Source organism: Dama dama, chromosome 10, assembly GCF_033118175.1.
Source record: "Dama dama isolate Ldn47 chromosome 10, ASM3311817v1, whole genome shotgun sequence".
NCBI classification, from domain to species: Eukaryota; Metazoa; Chordata; class Mammalia; order Artiodactyla; family Cervidae; genus Dama; species Dama dama.
The window spans coordinates 42,375,451-42,390,654 of NC_083690.1; the positions used below are offsets into that span (position 1 = coordinate 42,375,451).

At 62.7% G+C, this 15,204-nt stretch overlaps 1 protein-coding gene across 2 annotated transcripts in view; it reads left to right on the forward strand.

Moving 5' to 3' along the window:
* The window catches only part of PRKAR1B (protein kinase cAMP-dependent type I regulatory subunit beta), a 73,120-nt gene extending 58,189 nt beyond the window's left edge, over nucleotides 1-14,931 (forward strand). For both annotated transcript variants that reach the window (XM_061152331.1, XM_061152333.1), the window contains exons 9-11: nucleotides 2,442-2,563; nucleotides 13,515-13,596; nucleotides 13,780-14,931. In XM_061152331.1, the coding sequence (XP_061008314.1) occupies nucleotides 2,442-2,563; nucleotides 13,515-13,596; nucleotides 13,780-13,952 (377 nt within the window). In that variant the 3' untranslated portion in view covers nucleotides 13,953-14,931. The remainder of the gene's footprint in view (nucleotides 1-2,441; nucleotides 2,564-13,514; nucleotides 13,597-13,779) is intronic.
* Nucleotides 14,932-15,204: the final 273 nt, after the last annotated feature.

The window sequence follows — 15,204 nt, forward strand, 5'->3', positions numbered from 1 at the left end:
CCCCGTGAACTCTACAGTCCATGGAATTCTCCAGGCAAGGATACTGGAGGGGGTAGCCTTTCCCTTTTCCAGGGGATCTTCTCCACCCAGGTCTCCTGCATTGCAGGCAGATTCTTTGCCGTCTGAGCTCCCAGGGAAGATGGATAAAAATCGACTATACTTCAGTTTTTAAAATGGTTAGTAAAAAAACAGGGACATGGCTGAGGATGGTCCTCTCAGCAATTCCCACAATGACAAGAAGATGGAAAGAACCTGCAATCTGTCATCACAGGAAGGGATGCACCCGGGTGTCTGTGGCGCAGCTTTGCCTCCAGTGAGGCACGTGGACGAGGCCGCTGCACGTCAGCACGTGTCAGGACGGGTCAGAGACACGTGCGTGTCTGCACAGTTTTGGCAGGCTGCGTCGAGTTTACAAAGCTGGGCTACAGTGAAGGTGTGAGACCTGCTGGGAAGAAGCTAACCAAACCCTTTAAGATTAAAAAACAGTTCCCCCAAATCCTGAACAGCCGTGGCCTCTGGGGAAGGAGAGAGCTCAGGCTGAGACAGAGGGACTGGGTCTTGTCAGTGCATGGCGTGCCTGTGAGGAGCGGCTCCGAAGCGGTCGTGGCCAAGTGGTTCTGCGATTCCATTCAGGACAGATGCTGCCTGTGTCGTCCGTTCCAATGTTCTGATTATTTTTTCCACATCACAACGGGAAGGGCATGATTGTGGAGTCAGGGCCCCGGGTGCTGTGAGCGGTGGGGGCAGGTGGGTCCCTGTGGGGCGGCGGTGGCAGGCCCGCCCCGGGCAGCGCTGCATCTCCTCGGGCTTCACGGGGGGAGCAGAGACGACCCAACCCCATTTCCCCGGGAAGAAGCAGACTGCAGGCTGGGGCAGGAACGCGAGGTCTCCCGGGAGAGGAGTGGGTTGGGCTCAGAGCTGGCGGGCTGTGGCTGGGAGCAGCGCCCGAGGGCCGTGTCCTCCTGAAGCATCGCCCCCGGCGGGTCCCTTCCTGGCAGCTGTGCCTGCCGCTTGCTCGGCTGCGCCTGGGGGTGCCTTTGGGGTGCCTCCGGCATCTCCTGTGGGGCTTCCAACAAGTTCCTCAGCAGCACTGAGACACCCCCAGAAGGGTGGTGTTGGGGTGACCCCATGTGGGCTGACCGAACACACCTGGAGCCCAGGATGCTGAGTGCAGCAAAAGTGCCCTGAAGCTTCCACCTCGGAGGTCAGGGCCAAGGAGTCGCCCACCAGCTTCTCCAGACGCTTCTCTCCCGGGATTTGCATCGTCAGGGAGGAAGCCCCTATTCTCCGACCTTGGGACGTTCAAGGTCTCAAGTGTAATAGAAAAACCTGCTGATCAAACAGGAGGAAGTGAGCTTCCTGAGCCCGAGGCTGTAAAGTCAGAGGCTCCCTTGCCCTGGAAGGAGACCAAGAACCAGTCACGCGTTTGCCGGCACTGGTGTCCTCGCGGGGACAAACCGTGATCCCTGCCAGAGACGCCTGCGGTCACGCGGTGGCCCTGCTGCCTCCTGCGGGTGCCGGGCCTGGATCGCGGGGCAGGTCCCGCCCGGGGTGGCGGCTGGCGGGGAGCCTGCTGCCAGGGCCCCCCCGCCACCCGAAGCTGCTCCAGCCCGGGCTCGGTCAGAAGCCTGTCCTTTGTGACGTGGGGCCCTGGCAGGATTTTTCAAGCCGAGAAATCCCCCTCCTAGGCGAGACCTGAAATAGATGGTCTGCTCTCTGTTTTTAGCGGCTGACCTACATAAGTGCATCTGATGAGTGCAGGCCAGAAAAGTTTCTTCGACCAAGAAAGAAGCAATCAGGCGATCATTAATTCTTTATAAAAGGGGCTTGTTATTATGCTTTTCCTTCCAGAGGGCTGAGAGCAGATAATGATGGGGAGGGAAGGTGTGAGGGAGCGGGGAAAGGTACAGAACCTGCAAGCATTAAACCTGCCATTGGAATGAAGTATCTTGACCTAAAATAATGGAAGGCAGTCCGCGACACTGTCACAATGTACATTCAGCCCTGTGCTCTCTGGGGCTGCTGAATGGCGTCTTATAAACAGCAAATCGCTTCAGCCTCTGAATTATTTAAACCCCTGAGCAGCCTGAGTGCTGAGCTGCAATTACATTGTTTGCAAAAATCCAGGCAGCTCTGTTCTCTCGAAGATGAAAGCATTTCACCACACGTTAGGCTGGACTCTTGCCCACTGCCCCGCGTTCACGGTGTTTACGTTGAACCTGTGGTTGACGGGGGTTACGGTCAGCCCGGGTTCTGCACCCTCGTCCGCCTCCTGGCCCCGGCTCACTTGTGGAGACGCCTGTGCCTCCTGCACAGAAATTTGCTGTGTTGCTCATCCTCGTGACTTAGCAAAGCCTCATCACCCTGAGGTTGTCCGGGGAGGGGCGCTGGCCCTGGGACCGCCCCAGCCTCCCATGACCCCCCGTGTCCCCCACCCCCAGCATCCTTGGAGAAGTGGGAGCGTCTGACGGTGGCTGACGCCCTGGAGCCCGTGCAGTTTGAAGACGGAGAGAAGATTGTGGTGCAGGGGGAGCCTGGGGACGACTTCTTCATCATCACGGAGGTGAGTCCAGCTAGGGCGGGCAAGGGGCTCTGTGTGAGGACCTCAGCCAAGTGGTGCTACACGGTCGGGGGTGAGGTCTGGTCTGCACCGCCCGCTCTGGGGCCCACCACCCCCTGGCCCAGTGCTCCATGCCCACTGTCTCCATCGGCCCTGTGGACTGTGGCCTTGGGGAGCTGCGGGGTCTCCCCTGGCCCCCGGGCCCACCCCATGCAGATGTTGCAGAGACCAGACACGCCAGGCACATGTGCGAAGCTGGGGGGCCAGGCTTGGTCGAGGGAGGGGAGGGGCTGCCCCGAATGGGACCTGGGGGGGGCGTGTGCGTCCTGGCGGGGGAGCGTGTGAGCTGGGGGCCCGGGGGGTCTCCCCACATGGCCTCTCATAGCCATGTGAATTGGCCATGGTCCCCAGTTGAGGTTGGTGTGAGAGGTGGGCGCCAGCTTCCCCAACCTGGGCCTGTGTGAGTCACCGTCCGGCCTGCTGTCCCCCTGCGGCGACAGCTGGCTCCACCGTAATCCGTGGCGGCCACGCTTGGCCTGCCGCTGACGGGCACGGGCAGCTGCGGGGCTGTGCGTCCCCCCACCTGGGGCCAGGCTTGGCTGTGGTCCCCGGAGAGGAGCCACAGCCGCCCCAGGGTGGACGGGGGGTGGGGGTGGGGCGCCTGGCCGCGGGGCCCACCCCGTGATGCAGGCCTGAAACTATGTGAGTCTGGCTCCCTTCTTGCTGCGCCCGCCCACCCGCCGGGAAAGCAGGTGCTCCAGCCCCGCACACTGCCCTCAGAGATCAGGTGCCCACAGCACCGCGGAGGCAGCAGAGAGGGTCCCTGAGCTGTCCAGGGAAGGCCGGTCTCGCCTGGGGGCAGTGCAGAGAAGGCGCAACCCCGGGGACAGGCGGCCCGCACCCCCGGACTTGGAGCCACCATCTCGGTTTGGAACAGCGGAAGGGGGCTCCCCAGCTCTGCTGTGGGTGAGAGCGCGCGTCCTCCCATGGGCAGTCCCCTTCTGTGCCTCGGGCCACACGCTCGCCCAGTGACCAGAGGTCCCGGGGAGCTTGCTCTGGACTCCTGCAGAAGCCCCTCCCAGGAGAGTGCCTGCGGTTCTTCCTGCTGCCTGCCCGGCTGCTCCCACGGGTGCTGTCGGAAGGCTGAGGGGTCAGGAGAACCACCCTGGGAGGGTCTCGACGGGGCCCATGCAAGCTTCACAGTGTGCTTTCGGGAACTGGGGCCCTGGCCGCCTTCCGGTCCACGTGCCGGGCACACCGGAGCCCCCGGGCTGGGGAGCCGTCCACCGGCAGCCTTCCTGTCCTGGGGCGGGTGACTCATTCGACAATCATGTTTCTTGAAAGAAAGGGAAAGAACCCCAGACAGAACAAATTACGATTCCTGCCAGCGAGGTCTCCACTCCATAGACCAAAAGATGGTAAACCCCGCGTGTCGGCTCCAGCCCTGGCTGTGACCTCGGAGAAGGCCCCCGCCTGCTGGTGCCAGAAGTGAGCCCACGGGTGGAAACCTCAGCTTCACTCGGAGCATTTGCAGGCCTTTCCTCGCAGGACTCAGGCTGTGTGCCTCTGGGTCCCTGTTTTACTCTCAGATCCTCCTGCGAGTCCTCAGACACACCGGGGTCTGGCTCATGTTTTCTGGAGGATGTGCTAGCAGAAAGTTACTCACATTCTCTGAACACAGCCAAGGAGGTATGTGGTGTGCACTGGCCTGCACTGTGTATTTTCTTTTTTAAACATTTGAATTGTCAATATTTAAAAATCAGGCTGAGTGCCAACGAATTGATGCTTTTGAACTGTGGTGTTGGAGAAGACTCTTGAAAGTCCCTTGGTCTGCAAGGAGATCCAACCAGTCAATTCTAAAGGAAATCAGTCCTGAATATTTCTTGGAAGGACTGATGCTGAAGCTGAAGCTCCAATACTTTGGCCACCTGATGCGAAGAACTGACTCACTGGAGAAGACCCTGATGCTGGGAAAAACTGAGGGTAGGAGGAGAAGGGGACGACAGAGGATGAGATGGTTGGATGGCATCACCGACTGGATGGCCGTGAGTTTGAGTAGACTCCGGAGTTGGTGATGAGAGGGAGACCTGTTGTGCCGCAGTCATGGGGTCGCAGAGTCAGACACGACTGAGCGGCTGAAGAGCAACCGCAATCGGTGTCACCTGAGAACCTGGATCAGCCTCTGGACCGGCCTCTGCCCGCCGCAGCTCGCTGCCCAGGTGCTGTGCTGCGCGCCTCGCCCCTGTCCCCACCCCACCACCTTGCCTCGCTATGGGCTCTGCACTCGCTTGCAGGCCATTGAGTTTGCAGCCTCGGTTCTTAAGGTCTAGAGGCTGAGGGGATGAGAGCTATTCTCTGGGGCCCAGGGCTCCCCGTCGGGTCTGAGGCTGCGGGTGGAGAAACCACAGCGCTATGACAGGTGGTGCTGAGGGAGTCCTCACGGAGCCGCGGGGGCCATGTGCGCCCTGACCTGGCCCGCGAGGGGCCGTCCCTCGCCAAGGACTCTCGGAGAGCAGGTGGCGGGCCCCAGAGGCTCCACACGCCTGGGGCCTTCACTGTGGGGTGTGGTTGTGTGTGTGCACACGTGTGTGTGAAGGAGTAGTGTGAGTGGTGTGAGCGCTGCTTCTGTTTCCCGGGGTCCCTTGGGTTGACGCCCTTCAGGCGGAGGGTGGGGGTTGCTGACCGCCTGTCTCCGCTGCCCGGGGCTGGGTGTTTCTTGGCGCTTCCATTAGAGGCCGTCAGAGCCGGGTTCCGTGCTCGTCTTCGAGGGCACAGCTGGAGCCACAGTGTGGTCTGTGTTCCGTGGAGCGGGCTCCCAGCAGAGGTGGGGCAGGGCCCTCCCCGGGTGCCCTGACGCCTGCTGCACAAAAGCTGTCCCAGGGGGCCTTGGGAAAGTGACTCCAGGCTCTGTGGGAGCTCTGCTGAGTGACTGAGGGCCCCCTCCCCCCCACTGACTGGGGTGGTGGGGGTCGGGGAAGTGTGTGGGGTGACTCCCAGGAACCGCGGTGGTGCTGGCCCCAGAGGGTAACCCAACCCCCTCAGAAGGTAAGGCTTTCACAGCATTGTGAGATGTATTTGAAGTGGTCTCTTTGGCAACTTGGATATTTTTCGCTTTTCCTCTGATCCACCAAACTGGGGGAGTCACGGTGGGGCCTCAGGGTTCACAGGCGTCACGGGCTCAGAACTGAAAGGCAGGCTTGGAGCGTCCGTGGCCTCACGTCGTGTTTCCTGCCCGTGGTCCCCGCCACTTCTGAGTGGGCACGGTGTCCCCCCACGCGAGCCCCACCCTCCCCTGAGCCCTCCGTGGCCCTGATTCCTCTGGAGGATGTGCTGGCGCATCTGAGTAATTCCTTATGCGTGCTGCTTGCATGTTTGTACAGTTTGGTACAGTGTTGGCCCACGAAGCAGACAGCCAGAAAGGCAAGGATGTTTGCCCTGTGGATGTGCTGGGAGGGACCCAGGCTGCCGGACCCAGGTGCCTGGTGCAATGTGGGTCTCCAGGTGTTTCTGCAAAGGTGTTTCTCTGATGCAGTTGACACCGACATCCGCTGACCTTGAGGCCGGGCCCCCAGCTCCCCAAGGAACGGGGAGTGTGGACTGGCGGGCCCTGCCCCTTGGGGTGGACCTGAGCCTGTGCCGGTGCAGGCCGCCCCTGGCTCCACTGCCGCTCAACCCCGCCTTCCGCCAGGCCTCTGTCCACCCCCTGCTCTTCGGGTGGGGGTGGGCTGCTTGGGGGCTGCGTCCCAGGTGTGAGGGGCTGACAGGGACCCCCACCTGCACAGACATGAGGACTGGCTCCTGCACACACTGGACGCGTCATTACCGGTGCCTCCGGGTGGCAGCCGGGGTTCGGCGGGCCCCGGGGCCTCTGCCAGGCCTGCGGCGGGCACTCCTTGTCTCTGGGCTTTGCGTCACACCAGCCGTCTCTGAGGCCGTGGGGGTCTGCCAGCCCCTTGGACAGCGGACCCCAATGCCCCGGGAGCGTGTTCTCCGGTGGTCAGAGCAGGCCTGCGGTCATCAACCTGGGGCTGCTTGGACATGAGGACAGAAGGCACAGTGGTCTTCGCGGTGCCTGGCCCTTGGCCTGCAGCTGTCCATGGCGTCCGAGGCAACCCCACCGCTCTGGGACCCCTACTAGTCATCGAAGGCCTGAAGCACCTGGTGGCCCGAGGGGTCTTGGCTGCAGACAACAGGAGCCGCGGGGCTCCTGGCAGCATCTGCAGGACACAGCCCGGGGCCTCCCCAGGGAGGGGCTGGCAGGCAGGGCCCCAAGAGGCACACGGGCTGCCTGCAGCCCTGGAGACTCAGTTCACCCCCGGAAGGCTCTGGCGTAGGCGGAGCCTGGCCCAGGTCTCAGTCCTCATTGACGCGGCCTACTCTGTGGGTGACTCCACGCAGGAGAGCCTTAGGGGCCTGCGGGCAGCTGGGCAGAGCCGGTTCCCTCCAGCCCGCTCCCGCAGCCAGGAGGTGTTGCCATGGAAACCCGAGGTTGGACGGTCTCCTCTCTTTGCAAATCACTTTTGTGAGCGTCCCTGACTTTGAGCGGCCACTTTGAAGCCGCCTCTGGAGGGGGCTCTGCGTTCACTGTCATCTTGGGAACTTTTAGGGAGACCCCCAAAAGCCACCACATGCCGAGCTGAGGTCACGGCTGCCTGTGACTCCGCCTGCCTGCGCCCCCACTGTGCACCGGGCCGAGGCTCAGTGGACTTGCAGGGGCGATGGCCACCGCTGGGCACTGTGCGGGGTGTTCGCCGAGGCGGGAGAACCCCTTGCTGCAGACCCGACCTGGTCCCACGCGGAGACGGGGAGGCCAGGGTGGAGCCGTGCCCTGGGTTTCGGTGGGCTGCGTGCGGACGTGGCAGTGCAAGTCCTCCAAGTGGGGAGGGTGGGCGGGATGTCCTGAGGAAGCTCGGGCCCAAGGCCGGGGGGCCGTGGGGTGGGCGGGCAGGTGCCGGGGGCAGACTGGACCAGACCCCTGCCCTACAGACAAGGGCTTTGGACCCCGCCCTGAGCTCCCCTGCAAGGGCAGGGATGTTGTGTCCAGCTGCCCAGGCTTCTTATGAGCCAGACGACAGCAGCGGTCCTGCCGGGGACTCCCAGCTCCTGAGGTGCCTCCTGAGGGCCTGGGGGTCTGCCTGTCCTGGACCCCCCACCATGGGCCTCCCCCTGCTGGCTGATGTCCTTCGCGGCTCAGCCACAGGGCCCACGTGGGGAGGTGCCTGAGGGCGTCCCGCATCTGCACAGTGACGGCATGGTCCTGCCGTGATCGGTGCCAGACTCTCGTGTCCGGGGCAAGAGCGGTGCCCGAGGTCGGTGTCGGAGCACGGCCGTCTCGGTCCAGAAGGCAGCAGGAAGACACTCTCCCCTTCCAGGCTGAACCAGATGAGTGCTTCTGCAGAAGCCCGTCTGGGCGGAGCACCGTCGGCCCACATCCGCCCGCCCCGCCTACTCAGCTGTCTGGCCTCACTGCCGGCTCGGTCACCAGCACTCAGCAGTCTCCGATCTCGGCCGCATCCTTTCTGTTTAGAGCCTGTCTCTCTGAAGGGCGGCTTCGGTTCACAGCAAAGTGGAGGGAACATATGAGGTCCGCCCCTCACGGCCTCTCCACCAGGCAGCCCTGCCTGGTGGAGGGCCTCCCTGTATGCGTTCCCGAGGCCCAGCTCGGGCGCTCAGGCCTGCATCAGCTGCCACTGCATCACATGAGCGGCCTCCCTGCCCACCTGGCACTCCCACACTGGTCCCAGCTCTTTAGCATCCCCTGGCTCCCTTTTCCTGGTGGTCCTGTAGCTGGAATCATGGAGTCTGAGGCCTTCCCTCGCTGGTGCCTTTCACCCGGTGACCTGCGTGTTCGTCTCCTCCGTGGCTCTTCAGGGCTGGATGGCTCCCTTGTGTCTCATCCTGAATACAATCTACCGTCTGGATGTTGGTGGTGTTCACTCACTCAGCTGTGTATCTGACTCTCTGGACCCCACGGATGGCAGCATGCCGGGCTCCCCTGTCCTTCGCCAGTTTATGTATCTGTCACCTACAGAAGGGCACCTTGGTTGCTTCCAAGTCTTGACACTTAAGGAAGCTGCTGCAAGCATCTCGGTGCAGGTTTTTGTGGGCTGGTGACTACAACCTCACTCTCGGGGTAGATACCGAGGAGCTCCATCCACTGCCGTATCTCAGAGGGGTGGGGACCCCCCCGATCTGGTGTCTGCTTGGTGCTTGTGCATGCCTCTGCTGACCGTCTGCAGGTTCTCACGCCTCTGCTGGCCCTGTTCGGGGCCCTCACGCCCAGATGGCACAGCCCCTGTCTTGGGCATCTGTGATGTCCCCTGCAAGAGTCAGAGGAGCCGAGGGGGCTCTTGGGTCCTAATTCATTGCCCAGGGGCCCTGTCCTCTGGGGGCCAGGGCTGGGGGCCTGTCTTCTGGGAGCCCCCCCTTTTATAGCCTGTACACCTCAGTCGCCCTTTCCCTGGGGAGGACAGCTCCCAGAGCCAGCCACGTGGGCACCCCTGGCCTCCAAATGACCTGACCACATCCCCTTGTGAGCTGTTGGGCTCTGCTTTCCCTGGTCCCCGAGGCAGCAACGTTCGCAGACCACAGACATGGATCCCGAGGTCCCGTTTTCTCCCTAGCACCAGGGGGGCAGAGATAAGCACCGTGCGTAGACCGTGGCCATACAGACGCCTGTTTTGGCCAAGGAAAATCCCGCAGACATGCCGTCCTGGACGAATCAGCCTGTGGGCATGTCAGCCCCCACCCCCGCCGCTGCTGGCTGGCTGGGGGGGGGGGGGGGGCCCGAGGGCGGCTCCCCGCACGCTCTAAGCCAGGCTGCCCGGGCCTGCACTCCTGGCTCCCTGCGTCTGGCAGTGGCTGGCAGCCTGCCCATTCTGCAGATGAGGAAACTGAGGCTTGGAGGGGTGCCTGGGTCTTCCCAGACCGTGGCCAGCATGTGGAGGAGCCAAGCCTGGGCCGTGGGAGCCGTGCAGAGCACAGGCCACGTCGGGCGCTGCAGGTGGGACAGGTGTGTCCGCACGCCTTCCTGTACCCGCCCCTGTGTTCCTTCTCTCAGTTGCCCTTTAGTTTGTAGGCAGTGATGCCGGTTCCCATTTATGGCCATGATATTTCTTTTAGAATATGTATTTGTTTAAATAACTGCATTTCCCTGGTGGCTCAGAGGGTAAAGAATCTGCCTGCAATGCAAGAGACCATGATTCAATCCCTGGGTCAGGAAGATCCCTTGGAGAAGGGAATGGCCACCCATGCCAGTGTTCTAGCCTGGAGAATCCCATGGACAGAGGAGCCTGACGGGCTGCAGTCCATGGGGTCATAAAGAATCAGACACGATTGAGCGACTGACACTTCACACTTTTTGTTTAAATAAAATAGTGTTTCCTCTCCCTGAAGTTGGTGTCAGTGGGCCCTGAGCCCGAGTGCTCACTGCAAGGCAGGCCGGGGCTCAGGTTCAGCCCTGTGCACGGACACGCGTGTGTGTCCCTTCCCTCGCCAGGCTGGACGCGCACGAGGGTTGTGACAGACTCTGTCTGTGCCCAGCAGCTGGGAGCCTGGATGGGGGCATCTCTCTCCCTGGACCCTGTCTGCCCAGCCCCGAACCCCGACCCCCCTGGGGCTGCACCTCCGGTGCGGAGCTGGCAGCCTCCAGCCCTGACCCGTCTGCTCTGTCCCCCCAGGATGCGGGTTCTGGGGGTGCCTGCGTCTGCCGGTCCTCGCTGGTCAGTTTTCTTAGTCCTCAAGCGGCATCTGGCACACAAGTCAGAGGCCTGGGTGACGGCCTGCAGGATGGGGGGGTCCCTGGGGGGGCAAGGCTGCCCTCCCTGCCTCGCTGGGTGCAGCCCCCACGGCTGGAACCGTGACTCCTGACAGCCATCACCTGCATTGTCGGGGGCTCTGGGCCGGGCTGGGGGGCAGTTTCAGGGAGTGGGAAGCCTGAGGCACTGCTTCAACGAGCGCGTCCCCCTTGACCTTGGCTGCTTCCTATCTCATAAACGTCACACGTGCCCGTTGTCGAAACCAGAGTTGATTTGGGTTTCAACTCTGTAGAAAAATTTTAAAAATGAAAAATGTTTCAAGGAAAACGGGTCTCTTATAATAACCCCGTCTCCCCCAGGCTCTGGCAGGGACATTTTTCTCGTGTGTCCTCCTGGGCCGACTCCTTTGTGACCCGGTTTATTTTTAGAGCTGGGCTAGAATCAATGAGTGAGAAGTTTGGGGAATATGATCTGGATCCTGGCAAGTATGTTTTTCCAGCCCCCAGAGTTCCGGTGCTCAGTCCCCGGAGGACGTCTGTGCTGCCTTCTCTGCCGTCTGGGAAAGGAGCTCGGACAGGCCGGCTGCTCCGGGCCCGTGATGGTCTCTCTGGGGTGGTAAGAGCCGGGCGTGTGCTGGGCACGCCCAGGGCCCGTGTCGTGGGAACACCCGGCCCTGCTGGCTGAGGCCCCACCCCGCCGAGTCCATCTGCCCGTTTCCCTTGCTCCCGCCCGGCTTGCTGATTGTGCCTTGCCAGGACAGGGACCGCCTGCCTTTGCATCAGGGCCCGGGGGTGGCGGCTGGCCGGCCTCGGCTGCTGTAACGGGATGCCCGGGGCCGCTGCGGGGCTTCCCTGCCTCATGAGGCAGCGCCCCACGGTCGTCGCCGGCACCCCGGGGCGTGTGGCCTTGTCCCATAGCCCAGTCGCCCCGGGCGCCCTTGGCAGACGTACCCCGGTGGAGGTGGGGCTGCGGCAGCGGGGAGAGAGTTGGTGCAGCGCACGCCCCGCCAGGGACACGTGGTCTGTGGCCACGTGCCTGCAGCCCGGACGTGCGAGGACCTGGCAGGGGGCCGGCCTGTTCCCTGTCGGTTCTGCTTGTTCGGGGCTCCTCTGAGTACCTTTCTGCGCGTCCATGCTCACAACGTCCAGCATGGAGGGTCTGTCATGACCTCGGTCTTCTGAGCCTCCATGTCAAGGCCCTGGTGGGAAAGCTCTGTCCATCTGTCCCAGTGGAAACCGATGTCATCTCATCAGCCTGCGTGGCTCGTAAGACGGGCTGGCCTGTGCGTGACCAGGAGAGATGCTGTAGTGACTGTGGGGGACTCGTGGGTTCCAGAGAAGACGAGGCCTGGGAGGGGTCCGCATGAGGTTGGGGGCAGCATGGGGGGAGACAAGTGAGAAGCAGAATGGTGGCCAAGCCGAGCCCGTCCCTGTTTTCTGTGCCCCAGGCCTCACCCCTGTCCCGAGTGGGCAGGGCAGAACTTGGGGAGGGGAGCCAATCACATTGGCTGCAGGTGAGCTTGTGACCTGCTCTGGCCGGTGAGGTGTGAGGGGAGGGTGCCCGGAGCTTCCAGAAGGTTTTCCTGTGGATGGCATTGGGGAGGCGTTTGGCAACTCCTGGAACCGTAGTTGCCACGGTCCCACCATGAGGATCCAACCGAGACCACCAAACAGGAGGCAAGGACAAGCCTAGGTTCACACACGTCTGTGGGCCTCTGAGTTGGCCAGCCCCGAAGCCCTCCTGCATCTTCTGGTTTTGGGGATAGTGGTTACCCTTAGTAGCCTTCAGACACCTTGAGTCAGGTTTTCTGTTGTTTGGAGCTTGAAGTCTCTCAGGTGCTCTAAGCCTTGAGTAAACCAGAAAGCTTCACTTCCATCACTGGGGTCCTGATGAGGAAAATGATCCAGCTGTAAAGTGGAAAATTGTCTAAAATGGGAATGTAAGTTGTATAAGTGAAAAGGCATGAGTGTAAATGATAATTAGGTAAATGTGGCATCGTCTCCAGAGAGTCGCTGCGGTCCTCGTGGAGCCTTCAGCCCAGCACCGACTGCCCTCCTCTCCAGGGGAGAAGGGCTCTGCTCCTCTCCGTGACGTCAGCGCTAGACCATGTGTCCTGCAGGCCCCGCGCCTCGGCCCGGGTCTGTGGGCATCTGGCCCAGGGAGCACTCCTGGGTGGGTGGAGAAGTCTGCTGCTTCCAGGCCCCTCTGTCTGTCCACTGGCGTTGTAAGCACCCCAGATGCCTGGGAGCCGAGTGGCCCCGTGGCTGGAGGGGGCCAGCATGGGGCTGTCCAGGGGCAGAGGTCCCAGGCCCGGCGGGCGCAAGCAGGATCTTCTGACTGCGTCTCTCGCTGCCCAGGCAGAGGGGTTTACTGTTAACCTGGGTGTGGCCCGGCCAGCGCTCATGATCTGGGTCCTGGTGAGCTGAGTCCACAGGGAGACACACTGTGCTCTTCTGTATGGCCGGGGTGTTGGCACCAGCTGTCCAGGCTGGGGGCACGCGTGAGCAGTGGATAGCTGAGGGCCCAGTGGGCGCGAGGCCACCCCGATGACACAGGAACCCTGTCCCGGGGCCCTGGCTGCTCAGCCACGGTGTGGTCGTGCCCCGCTGGGGCCAGGGTGATACAGCGGGCGATGTGCCTGTCTGTGAGGCTCAGAGCCGCTGGAGGCTGTGTGGGCCGGCGGGGCGGCTGGGGAGGCTTTGCCCTGACTCCTCAGGTGCGTGGGGAGGATCCCAGTTTGGACGAGGTTCCAGCCCCCGACCCCAGGCGCCAGGCCAGGGGCTCTATGTTTGGAAGCCCCTGGGGCTGGCTTGCGGCTGCCAAAGCTGTGTCTCAGGTGTGGACTGTGGTCTTGTTCATCACTGAGCCCTGGGGTCTGCAGGCGCCCCATCACTTAGCGGGGGAAGCACAACCCCCAGCCACACTGCTCCTGTCCTTGACATGTAGGCCAAGGTAGGCTTGGAGGAGTGCTGCCCAAGAGGTGGCTCCAGATTCTGCCAGCGCCCGGCCCAGGGGGTACCCAGGGGGTGCCCTGCGCTGAGCACGGCTCCCGGAGCCCACACCTCACTCCAGGCAGGGGCGCGCGGAACTGGCGGGAGAGGGTGCAGACAGTGCCCTCACGGGTGAGCCCAGGAACTCCCACCCTGGCCTGCTGGACCCCCGCTGGCTGACCCTCACATGCGCCTTGGCCTCCGCAGGGCACGGCTTCGGTCCTGCAGCGCCGGTCCCCCAACGAGGAGTACGTGGAGGTGGGGCGCCTCGGGCCCTCCGACTACTTCGGTGAGTGTGGGGCTCTGTCCTCGGAGGGGTGGCCGGCTTGCAGGGCCCCAGAAGGGCCTGGGTCAGGCTCCACGGGGGGCGCAGGAGTCCCGGGAGGCCTGGGCGCCTCGATGCCCGTCCTGGGCGCCGCCCCCCCGGGGAGGGTACCCTGATGCCCACAGCCCTGACGCCCCTCGCCCCCAGGGGAGATCGCACTGCTGCTGAATCGGCCCCGGGCGGCCACGGTGGTGGCACGGGGGCCCCTCAAGTGCGTGAAGCTGGATCGGCCCCGCTTTGAGCGCGTGCTGGGGCCCTGCTCCGAGATCCTCAAGAGAAACATCCAGCGCTACAACAGCTTCATCTCGCTCACCGTCTGAGCGCCCTGCAGCCCTCCGGGAATAAACGCGGTGCCTCCCGGAAGGCAGCCCTCTCCCCGCCTCCCTGCCCTGTCCCCCCTCGCGGCCCCTCTCAGGGAGCCCACCCCCTCCCCCATCTCCTAGGGTGCAGGCAGCTTCCCAGACCCAGCCCAGGCCTGGTGATGCGAGGCCTCTGGGCTGTGGTTGGTCTGGGGCGATGTCGTCCCTGTTCTTGGAGCTGGAAGCTGAGGCTGCAAAGCTCAGGCCCCTCCCTCAGATGTGCGCCTCCCCCGGGCTCCCCAAGATGCCAGGGTTGGGGATGCTCTGGTGGCTTCAGCCAGGCTCGGCCTCAGGGCGGAGGGGGGGGCGGTGACCTTCCCCTTTCCTGGAAAGCCCGGTACATGGGCCAGTTTGCCTGACCGTCAGGGCGGGGGCCACCTTGCTGGGCCGGGACGCCCAGCAGGGAAGAACCCACTGTTTGAGTCTGGGGCTTCCCTGGGCACGGGAGCCCTGTCCCCCGGGTTGGGAGGAGCCCTGCTGCCCCCACTGCTCCACAAAGCAGCCTCTCAGAGACTTGGAGGGAGTGCAGGGACCTTCTGAGCACACTCTGGATGCAGCTGTGAGTCACCCTCCTGCAGACAGGCCTCCGTTACCTGGAGCGTCGCCTTGGGAAGGCGGGTATCTGGGCCTCTGCCCGAGTAGGAGCGTGAGTCAGGCCCACCTGTGGCCCGCACACCTATGTCATCCATCAATTGACTGTCCCTGGAAGTGCCGCCAGGCCTGCTCTCAGCAGAGCTGGAGCGGCTGGGGCCTGTGCCCATCGGACTCCCAGTGGCCTGAAGTACCAATGAAACAGCGCCGTTACCCTGATTGGCTCCCGCCCGTGCGTCCTGGTCTGAGGGGACCCCTGCTTTGCCTCTGAGTGTTTCTGTGATGTGTGAACCCCACCCTGTTTATCATGATGTTCTGAATGCTGCATGTGCTATTAAATGTGCAATGAAGTACATCTTCCTGACTCCAGGTTTTGGTCTAAAATTTTTAGAGAAGATTTTCTTCCTTTTGCCTGTCTCTATTGTGGTAAAATAGTCATAAAACTTAGCATCTTAACCATTTGTAAGTTCAGGGGCATTAAGCGCATTCACACCGTTGCTCAGCCACCACCCGTCTCCAGAACTTTCTCAACTTCCTAGACGGAGACCCTGTCCCCATGGATGCTGGCTGCCCTCCCCCAAGCCCAGCCCCCGGCCCCTCCCCCTACTCTCTGTCTCCGTGG